The sequence below is a fragment of the Oxyura jamaicensis genome, chromosome 1, assembly GCF_011077185.1.
Source record: "Oxyura jamaicensis isolate SHBP4307 breed ruddy duck chromosome 1, BPBGC_Ojam_1.0, whole genome shotgun sequence".
Lineage (NCBI taxonomy): Eukaryota > Metazoa > Chordata > Aves > Anseriformes > Anatidae > Oxyura > Oxyura jamaicensis.
In genome coordinates, this window is record NC_048893.1 from 134,951,874 (window position 1) to 134,963,553 (window position 11,680).

An 11,680-nucleotide genomic window follows, 5' to 3' on the forward strand; every position below is an offset into this window, starting at 1 on the left:
TCTTTTCAGGATTCCTATTAGGCATCCTATCAGTACCTTTCAGGATGCATATTAGAAGTCTGGCTTTGGGGAATTTGTTCATGACAGTACCACTCTATGCAGCAATCTGTCATTTCTGCTCAGATTTGTCACCCTCCTGCAGTGGCTGTGGTTTCCTTTGCAGCCCTGGGAGAGGTCAGGGAGAATTAAAGGTGCTTTGGGTCTCTTGGGAGCCACCAGCAGCAGCAGGGAAGTGGCTCCAGGTCCCAGCACCAGCTCATGCTGCAGCATTCACTTGGCTTTCCTGAGGGGTGAAACCTCCTTCCCATGCGTTGAGAGCAGTCTGGTGGCAGAGTGGGGACAGAAAGCCCTTATAGTCACCAGGGCTTCCTAATCCTTTGCTGACCCTGTGTAGTGGTGTTTATACCCTGACATGGTGTGGTATCACCTGTAAGTGCTCAATATAATATTTCTGTAATGGCAGAACGATTAAGAGTACATTTAAAAAAATATATTTTTAATAACCAAGCAGTAAATACATGTTTCTTACTTTTCAGGTGCTGTCTAAAATTCCTGAAAGTTTCAGGTCTTTTTATCTTTGTAGTTGTCTGCTCTGTAAGTATTGAATTGGCAATCCTTTCCCCCTCCTTTTATTAAGTTTCTTACAATTAGTTCAAATCAAGTTGTGATATTTGGTCTTTGGTAATAAAAAAATGTATCAAGGGTGGGAGCAAGATGGCAAAAAAAACCACAAAAATGTTGTGCAGCTTCTTATACCTAATCAGACAACTGCTCAGTGCACTAGCCACCACCCTGGACAATGTAGTAGGACAGGTAGCTGGGTTTGAGCTGTCAGTTTTAACTCAAATTTGTGTGTCCTCGGTGTTTCCTTCTTTAATTTAAGATGGGTCTTCAGATATTGCTTAAAACTTGGGGAACATTACTAGGTTTTCCCTCTAGAAAAATGTGTATCTCCTCCTATAGCCCTTCGAGCAGCCATTCTCTCATGGAAGACACTAAAATGTATATAAAAAAAATTGTGGCCTCTGCTTTTCTGAGTGGCTGCTGAAAAAAGGCAGCTGGAAGCAGTTCCCACCAGTGAGCATTTGCAGTCAGTAAGAGTAGGCAGGGCCTCCCCAGAATATGAGGGTAGAAAGGAAAATCTACAAAAATACAAGAGAAGAGCTGTGCTCTCTAGGAAGACCAGAGACCCCAGCATGTCTTTAAAAAAATCTCTCCCATTCTCTCTCTCTCTCTTTTTTTTTTTTTTTCTTTTCTTTTTTTTTTCTTTTTTCTTTTTCTGCTTTGGTGAATTCTTCTGCCTCTTTCACCACTCTGTTCTCCTTCCTTCTTCCTCTGGTTGACTTCATCTTTCTATGAGAAGTATTCTCTCCTTGGCTTCATTTGCTGATATACTCCAGGCAAGATTTTGTTCTCCTGTCCTGCTCCCAGCACTTTGCAGTGTGCTTTCCTCTTTTTCCCTCTCCCACAAGGGCTGCTCTTAGTCTTCATTGTACCTCTCTCTCCATGTAAATTCATCACCATTTTGGCTATTAAATTCACCCATCCTGTGATGCCGTGAGACAGCTAGCTGCAGAAGTTGAGTTCCTTTGTCCTAAGAGACACTTGGATGGAATATATTGAACATGTGACTTTGGCAGTAAGTTTACTGAGGGAGTATTATTTCTCCTTGTTATGTGTCCCTGGGCCATTTTTCAGCTGTGGGGGAAACATACCTGAAAATACGGAAAGCAATCTTAAGATTGAATGTACTGTTTGAAAGAATCTTCTGTAAGTTTCTAAAATAAGCTTAACAGGTATTTTTGAGTTTTTGTATTATTAATGCATGTTTGATTTTTATCCTCGTCCTAGGTTTTATTTGGCATTTATCCAGATCAAGGTATGTCCTGGCAGATGTTGGCTGTCTCGCCTCTGGAAAGCTTCTGTATCCTTCTTTCATTGAGGAAAACTGAACTGGTTTCATTGATAAACTGGTTGAATGGCTGTTTTCTCGCTTATACCCAGAAAGGATTCAGTGTCCTCAGAGCCTGGGCTACACTTAGACTTGTTCTTTGATGCAGACCACAATCATGCTCCACATCTGAGCTATAATGTACAGCACCTGTCTGGGGTGTCTTGTGGCTCCCATCCAGTTGTTCAGTCTCTTTGTATGAAACCTGGAGTGTGGAAGTGGTTTGAAGACCCAGTGGGATCAAGCCCTAGAAAATAGCTGTGACCATGACTAGCACATGTCCCTGGCTGCAGCAACTTCTCTCCAGACCATTTGTATGCTGTCATCTGTAGCATATCTGTAGGGTATACTTGGACCATGATGCTACTCAGTGAACTCCTTCAAAAGCAGCAAACTAGGTGATTCACAGATCTGTTTCCAGAACAGCTTAGCACAGGCATATGTTTGGATTTGTGGATCTGTAGATATTTTTTCAGTGGAGTAGTGGAATCTTTTATTTATTTTTTTTTCCAAGTAAAATTGCTCAATAGTGAATTTAAGTCAACAGATCTTCAACAAACTGTTCAAAAGAACAAGCAATAGAATAATCCAAAACAAAAATGATTAATTGCAGGTGAATGCAGACCCAAATGTCAAAGGTATTTAAGGGATGAGCATTCAGTTTGTAAACAAACAAAAATTACATTTCTTATTTTCAATATATTTCCAGTTTTATCTCTTTGGTCTACAATTTACTTGTTTATTATTTCACTGATGTTAGAAGATGATTCAAGCTACAGATATACTATATGAGCTCCTGGGAAGTGTCTTGTTCTGAAAAGGTGTGGTAAGAATTACATTTTGAAAAGATTTCTTTTGCTTAACTGGGCAGGTCCGTAGCTTTGAGCAGGGAGAGTCCATTTTAAATAGATTTGATTGTTAGCATTCTCACTATTGCAAATAATGACACAATATTACATGACTGCTAGGGTAAATGAGGAAGAAAATGTTAGTGCTTGAGGGCCATTTATAATGAGAAGTGGAGATTTTTCTGGAGGAGTGCAAGTGAATAGGACTAGTGGGACCAGTGACAACTTCAATGGTAAACTCCCATCAGTATCTTGTTCACACCGGTATTTTTTTCCCCCTTGAAACTGTTGTTGAAAGGTCCCATTTACATATGCATGTGGTCTTAAACAGCACCAGGTCTGTAATGACAGAGACTGCCAAATCACGGTGCACTGGTGGCAAGTCTTTGAGTTCAAATTTTAGCCAGCTCTCAGAACATAACTTGAGGATTGGATGTCTTTCCACAGTGTTGGATTGGAACCATAGCTTCTGCATTGTGCATATTGATTCTGCAGCCAGTTATATTTTTTGCTTGTTTCAGGAAACATCATCGGGACTGGGATCTGAGGACAAAAACAAGCATTCCCAGATTTCACATTTTACCTGTCAATTCAGGATGCTTTAGCCAAATAGCTGTCAGACAGAATACAGCATCCCCCTTCTTTACTTGACAAACCTGGAGCTGAACCTTCTTTGTGTCATATGTGTTGAAAACTGGATGTTCTGTCCTTGCATTCCTACCTGAGGTCAACGAGATGGGAGAAAATCTGTGAGAAGAAAGCAATCCAGCAAAGCCATGCCTCATTTTCAAGGTGACACAGTAATTCAAGCAGAAGGGTCAAGGAGAAAGATTTCATTTCCAAATGAGGTTTGGAAAAGGCATGAGCAATTCTGAATGTCATCACACCATTGCTGCTAGTTTTCGTTTATGCAGATGCAAGCTTATGTTTTTGTCCTCCACTTTGTCACAGAGTGAAGAAAGTTTTCACACTTTTGGCTAGACTTGAGTAATGCTAACCATTCACACACAAATGTCAAATATGCGATTTATTCTGGCTGACAGACTGCAGTATTCTCAGTGGATACTGAGAGCTACTCTCTGAGCGTCTACAAGAATTTCATGGTAGGCAGGCAGGTGTGCTGCAATTGTCCTTGTCACAAAACCCTCAGAGGTTATTATAAAAGACTGCTTTGGGTGGGAAAGAAGTGTCCTAGCTCATATGATGCTGAATTATGCAAATGAACACTTTGCCTCTTGTAGCTCAGTTCTCAGAAAGCTGTTAAAAAGTGTTGAATTGGTACTAAGTACCATGTATTCCTTTTACTCTAAAAAAATATTCCTTCACTTCTATGCTTTTTCAGAAAAAGCCCATGTAAATTGATTTCTGTTTTGAGTATGTACAGCCTCATGTATACAGTGTCTGCATACACTACAGAAATCTAAAAATTCTAAAACCGAAGATGGAAATATTTTTTTTTCCTGTCATAACCATTAGATCTCGGACCTGGTGGGAGTTTCTGTCTGTGGCTGTTGGTAGAGACTTGCTGACATGGGGATGACCTGCTTTTAATGTGATGTCTCTTGAGCGCTTTTCTATTGCTTTAGTTCCTGTTTGATGTTTCCATAGTTTTATCTATTGCTTGGATTTACTCTATTTTTTTTTTCCCCTCACTGTCTTCTGTGTCTTTTCTAGTAGCTCACTCGTATCACCCTGTGCTTTGTCCATCCCCATGGATACAAACCTGACATGTAGCACTGAGGAGTGCTGGCTACAGTTTCTGAAAATAGCAGCTCGCCTCCCCTGAATTAATAGAAGCTTTCTGAGTACATAAGATGTTTTTTAATACAGGTTTCCCTATTGCCATCAGATCCAAATTCAGTTGACTTAGTATAATTTTTCAAAGCAGTGGCAATACTGTTCCTTTTTGAAAACACTTGGGATTTAATCACTTATAAATTCTAACAGTCAACTCTTTAATACCAGAGAGAAGTAAGTTTAGTATAAAGTCAGGTTGAAAGACCCTCTTCTGCAGGAAGTAAGATTCAATGCCTCTATTAATGTATATCTGTGAAGCATTTTCAGACCTTTTGCTGAAAGGCCATATGTCAAACTGGACACATCAATAATTAATAAGATGATGTGCCTTTGGAAAGTGGGTATAAATAAAAATAGAAGAGATATTTCCTAGTTTAGTTACAGATACCTATTCTAACACATGAACATATTTATTTTCTGTAACTCTTTGGCCATTCAAACCTTCAACTAACCTCGGTACATTAGCTAGTTGCCCACAGAAAGAATGAGAACTATTCCCACAATTCTTTCATAACCGCATAAGTTTTCAGTCTTTAAGAATGTTCTGAAATGCTTACAATACTCTGTGTTCATTCCCTCATTTCTAAACTATTCTGCTGTGACCTAAGTAAAATTTTAAATATTTCTCAAACAATAGGGAACAGACAGCTGGAGCAGAGCTGTGCATTAACCTTTAGAATTGAACAAGGATTTATGAAATTAAAAAGTAATGGGGATTTGTGGATGTTACTGAGGAATTACACAATCAAACTCTGCACAACCTGTCATTTAAAGAAGTGTCTGTCTCCCTAATGGACTGCCTTCTTTTCTTTCACTGCACCTGATACAATTATTGCTATTTCTACACTTCTCAATAGTAGAAACATTGGCTTTTTACAAGAAAAGATAAATCTTCTTCCAGTACAGTACTGGGGTGATGGGTCTCACACCTACCTCTTTGAGTTGTGAATTTCCATCTTTACTCTGTCCCTAACAAGTATTTCATTTACAATCTTGTTTGCTTCCCCCTCAAGAACGTCTGTTCTTGTGCCAGTTACTGCTCTATGTGAGGGAAAGTTAGGTTAGTCTAAGTGCAGCAATTTCATTTTCCCTTTTCAGACTTCTTGTCAGAACTTACTTCTTGTGGACCTGATATCTAATAATAACTGGAGAGAAGACTGTGAATTCTTTCCGAGTTTGCCCCCAGATTTTTCATTTTTTATGAATATATTTTAAATCCTTTCAGTCCTGATCTAACTGTTTGCTTTTTATGCTTGACATCTTCTCATTAAAATTTTTGTATATATTAATGTATATATTTCCACTGCACCTACAGTAAGGGGTTCCTTACTCACTTGCTCCTGAAGTATTATCACTACAAAACAGAACTTAGAGAAAATACAACATCTCAAGTTGTGACTGAACATGTCTCTAGTCATCCTAAAAAGATATAGATATCAAATTGACTAGTCAGTAGCTATTTTCTCTGGCTATTTTCTCCTCAGTGGCTCTGAGCAATTTCAACATGCCCCATCCACTGTTAAGATCTCAAATTCTTAAGTAGAAAGTGTGTCAGTAATATATTGAAATTTACACCATAGTCTAGATTTCTCATTTTAGTTGAATTCAGTGGAACCATTCAGAAAAATTCCACATATGGAAATTGATAGGAGAGGCTTTAGACACAGAAGACAAAGATATGCTGACCTCAATATCAAATTCCTCAATTAGGTTGCATGAGTTTGAATGGTGGGTCAAATATGTTAATCATGGAGCAAGACAAGGTCACTAGGTAAGCTTATAATCATGCCATGACCATTAATGACACTGAAAATCACCTATTCTGCTCCCTGAACCAGAGATATTTGTAGAAAGAACAACTGTGAGGCAAAGAGCATATACAGAATTTATCAGATTTTCAACTTCCATGGAAGTTGAGAAAAATGTTTTTTTCTTCCAAGAAGCATAATTTAAATGAATGAATGAAAGAGCTTCTCAAATCCCTTTAATTCTTTTTTCTCTTTGAATTTATTCTGTTTGTTACTCTAGTCCTCTACTGTCAGACCCTCCTTGGCAATTTTTTCCTTGCAGAACACATTTAAAAATGGTTTAAGTTTGTTGTTGCTGTTGGAAACAAACTAAACATTTTGGCCTGCAGGCAGTGTTCAAACTGCTAAGTAGATGGATGAAAATGAGGACCATGTTCAGTGGCAGGCAAAGAAGCAGAATATCAATGTATGGTTGAGAAAATGCTATGAAAAAAAAAGAGTTTATTAAGAACTCATAAAACTTCTGAAACTGATAGAACACTGAGAGAAGTTATAGAAGAACTTGTGTACCTTTTGAACTTGGTACATCTTGAAGGGATAATGTAAAAACACCCTAACTAATTACAGCAATCTGCTTTATATCAAGAGAGAAAATTGCAAAATGCAGAAATAATCCCAGTTAAGGGCAACATGTAAAAATAGGTAGTAAGGCCCAGGAAAAATGTCTTTTAAAAATATCAGAACCTAAGAAACCAGCATGAGCAACGTGGTCATAAATCAGGATCAACAGTATACATGCATATTAGAAACTTGGTGAAAAATAATCAATAGTTGTAATAACATCAAGGTACATTTTACAGTAGGCAGAGTAGGTGATACAAAAAGATGTTAAAGAAAGTGTAAAGTCAGCCATCTGCATGCAAATATAAGAGAGAATCTCTGTCAGCTGTAGCTTTTTGGTTGGTTCTGTATATACTGAATCAATGGCTTGATGTAAGGTAAAGTAGGGACTCTCTACTTAGGGTGTGACTCATCTCAGCTACACCTGAGTTAGTCATCCTAGGCTCTCTTTGTAGCTTACAGAGGGAGCTGGTGCTTCTAATGAGTGATTCCTCTCATCTTAATGTGGTGGTCTAAAATAAGGCAATGAAGTCCATCTCAAAAGTACCCTCTTTTCACTGATTTTAAGGGAGTCAGAGTAACCAACTGAGACACAGATGTCCTCAGTACAGAAGCAGAAACTGTAGTGAATGAATTACAGTTTAAATATTTAGTCACTGCATCCCATTCTATCATGTTGTTTATGTAAGCTACAAAAAAGTAAAGTGACATGAGGTGACTCTTAAACTCTCTTTGATACCTTCTCTGAGCAGCTAGTCAGAAAACAAAGAATGGAAAAAACAACTCTTGGATTCGCTTTGAGCGATGCACCAGGCTGGTGCCAGATGTAAATACAGAGAGCCACTGTGTAATGGTGCACAAAGCGTATGCAAACCAAAATCCCTTGACAGGATAATTCACAGCAGTAATATAATTTCAAGAATGGAACTACAGAAAAATGAGGCAGCTTAGCTGAAGTGAAATAAAAAATAACAACTCCAGCTGTAAATCTTGTCAGGGAAATTTTTTTGCTTTAAAGGCAAATACTGGAGGCCACACTGCAAAAACGTTCAGAAAAGAAAAAAAATTATCAGCATGGTTGAACTGCAGTGTAAGAGGGGATGCTAGAAGTAAAAAGATAGCTTTCCCAAAAGTTGAAGTCACATCTGAATGATTAAAATGGAGAAGAGATGACATTCTGGCAATTTAAGGGCAATATAAAACCAAGATAAGGCAGAAAAAAACTATTCTGAGGAGCTGCCTGGTTAAAAAAATGCATTTTGACTTATCAAAACATGGCTGAAGCTTTCCCCCAGTTTAGTTTGATTCTACCTTTCATAAAGGCTGTGATCTGCTACAGTCTAACAATGGAATTATGACAGAGTCTCTAAATATTTTTTTTTGGAGAAAGATAACTCTGATGGGATTTCAGCTCTAAGTGCCTCATTGAAGATCAGGGATTGATGATCAGTTCCTCTTGCAATCAAAGGAGAACCTTTTATTTATTTATTTTTTTTTTTAATGGAAAAAACATCTAAAATATCCCCATCTTCACAGGAAAAGAAGGAAGGAAGAACTCTTCTTGAAAATAAGGTTTCATTTTTCCCCCTTTAATTTTAAGCATCCTTTATAATAGCTTCTGAATGTGTCATCTGAGTAATTACAGGATTTATTTTAAAAGTATTGCTTAAAAGGGAGCTGCCATAATTATATGCACCTGAAGCTTTTTGAGACATAAATTGCTGGCTACACTTCTAATAAAAAGCAGACTGTCAAGAGGTGTCCCAAATCATTGGGTTAATGATTTCAGGTCAGCAGGCCTCTTAGAAAGTATAATTAATGTCTCTAGCTAAAGGTATACATATAGTTCCAGTAGACACTAATATCATATATTAGGACACCAAAAAACTATGATGCCGAGTCACACTTGAAACCTTCAGAAAGGGAAGAGAACTGTACTAATTTATATTTATGTTTGCTAAGGGCTGCATGTGTAAATTATCTCGACTGGAATTAGTTTCCAAGTTTGTTGCATCTGGGGTTATTTTTTATGGTTTCCTATGCAATTTCTTTAAGCAAATAGATGTTTGGGGGTGCCTGGGTGGGTCATTCTTGATGACCAGTGTGTGAACAGAGGTGGTGACTTGCCAAACTAAGCAGGGTGAAATTTATATTACCTTGCAATGCAGTGGCTGTTCAACTGCCACTAGATCTGCAAGGATTTTTATTTTTATTTTTTATTTTTGGTTACAGAGTGTGAGAGGCATCTCTTGTCCAGGCAACAACTTTCTTTTAAAGATGAAAGAACTCTGCATAATGTTTCAGGCTTTCCCCATCAGTGTAGGAAGACTCTGGTCCTCTATGGATGGCGTTACTGGGGCTCACTGGGAAGTGGGGCATAGCAATACACTGGGTACCCTCTAACAATTAACAATTCTGTGTTTGTTCTTCCGTTAAAATTTCTGAGTTTTGTGGGCAATGAAACTTCTTTCTGGAAAACTCCTTCTGGTAGGTACAGTCCTGTACTTTTTTTTTTTTTTTTTCACATTAGATTAATTCTTTGTAGTATATTAAATTAAATGTTAGAAGTGAAGGCTGTTAGGATACTCAAGCATACACCTGAGTTGCATGATTTCAATAGGGCATATATGCGTAAAGTCAAGTGTCTTCTTTCCCACCTTACCCATATATAGCCATAAATATCCACGCACGTATATTGATGATGCTTTTGCTCTCTATCTTATCACAGGCAGTAGCAAAACAATTCCACTGTCTCTCTGTTGTAGTCTTTTTAAAGTCTGTGAAGGCTTTCAAAGCTCAGGTTTTCCTATTTCCCAAAGCCCCCAGGGATGCTTCTTTCTCACCAAGCCAAAAGTGAAGTCCTAACAATACTGAGTCTAAATAGTCTTAGATGTATTGGTTAAGTAGTGCCAGGCTTCTAATGGATTTGTCTCTCATGGTTGGCTGATTTCTTAATTATATTAGACTAGGAATGTAGTTTGACCACACCTCATGCTATACCTGGAGAGAGAGAAAGAAAAAGTAGAAAAGGAGCTGGAGGAGAAATTGACCATGAGTATTCTGGCAGAATCTTGAATATATGTTTTCAGATGTTAGAAAACTTGTGAATGAAATTTTGACCAAAAAGCAAATGCTCCACAATGACTGGGGCATTGATTCTGATTTAGTTTCCCATGTGGTTGCAGCTTACAGTGTTTTTCCCAATACAATTTCTGTGATGTTTAAATTGCTGAGCTAATGATGCAGCCTTTCATCTATACAAACACTTAAAGAGCTTTCTCAGTCTCTCTGCATATTTCCATACACTCTTTTGGAGCTTTGGTAGATCTGCAATATCAGCTGAAACTCATTGATCTTAAAAGTTGCTAGGAAAGGGCAGAAGTATTGTGATCCTGTAAATTCTGATTCCTTAGGAAACCAGGCCAAAACAGTGCTACTTGCTGAAGAAGTAAATGTCTGTTTTGTTCTTTTCATAATTTATTGATTATTTTAGGTGAACGTGCTTTGTTGCCTTTTTTTTTTTTCATTATAAGTTGACCAATTTCTATTTTTTCTTCTGGAGTTGGTAAAATTTATTCTCATTTCTACTGGAAATTCAAACCTTAACAACCTTATTAACAGCTATGAATCTGACAGATTTTCATGATTCTGCTCTGTTGAGGTTAGACCTTGGAGGTCCATTTGTAGCAGATGTAGCTGATGAGCAAACAGGGGAATACATTTCAGTGCAAATCAGCCAGACTGAAGATGCTGTCCCAAGGAGGAGACACCAGCAGCAGGTGATGGTCTTTGCATTTTCTTTCACTTTTTCTGTGATGTGTTTTATCTTTTGTATTTCCATCATTGTTGTGTGCATTAGTTGGTTGTGCTTTTCCCTGTGGGAAAACCTGTGTGAAGGTCAGCATTAGAAAAATTATTAGAAAAATAATTAGAATAATCCTTTGCAAGACGTTCTTTAACTTCCTATCAAAATTTTTCTAAACCTGATATCTCTTGACTGACATCTTGCATGAAAGTTCAAGTCTTAAAAGTTGGCAACATTTCAAAAGTTGTCTTAGGAAGGAGAAACAAGTGTAAAGTGCCTTTTTGCACTCACTGAAATACATTTCCACGTTTTGTTGCAAATTATTTTCTCAGGCAAGTTGTCACACTCACTGGCTTTATTTCTCTTAAGGCTTTTTCATTGCCGATATTGTCTGTAACAGCTTCCTGCTGCTCCCTTCCTGAGAACTCAGTGAAGGAGGACCTTTTATGAGGTGTCATTGTGTATCACTGAACAATGAATATAAGCTTCATCATTTAATAAGTAGCATCGACATACAAACTGCTGCTTCTCATTCTGTATAGGTGGTGTCCTGTTTCTACCAGTGATAATTTAGCTGAATAATGTCAACACTATGCCCGCTTACACCCAATACCACAGGCTACAGAGAAAGATTAGTCCCACTACCTCAGTGTGCCGGACAATACCATAACGGCAATTACTCCCCTAAACCACTCAACTCCCTGATGTGGAGAATGTTGCTGGCAGTGATCCCCAAGGAGCCTTCACACTGCTACAGGTAGCCAGAGCACAGTTTGTTGTAGCAGCCCACCTCCCGCTGGCACTCCAGTGGTAGTCCTGACATAACCAGATTATGCTACTCAAAATGACTTTCCCTGCCTGCGTGCTCCTCAGGCATTTCTCTGCATCAGATGTTCCAAGTTGGCTGATT

General features: G+C 38.2%; 1 protein-coding gene across 1 annotated transcript in view; it reads left to right on the forward strand.

Annotated features, from left to right (window-relative positions):
- The window catches only part of OCA2 (OCA2 melanosomal transmembrane protein), a 206,399-nt gene that overhangs the window by 53,587 nt on the left and 141,132 nt on the right, over nucleotides 1-11,680 (forward strand). Inside the window, exons 5-7 of the mRNA XM_035315178.1 lie at nucleotides 537-594; nucleotides 1,852-1,924; nucleotides 10,587-10,744. Coding sequence (XP_035171069.1) covers nucleotides 537-594; nucleotides 1,852-1,924; nucleotides 10,587-10,744 — 289 coding nt within the window. The remainder of the gene's footprint in view (nucleotides 1-536; nucleotides 595-1,851; nucleotides 1,925-10,586; nucleotides 10,745-11,680) is intronic.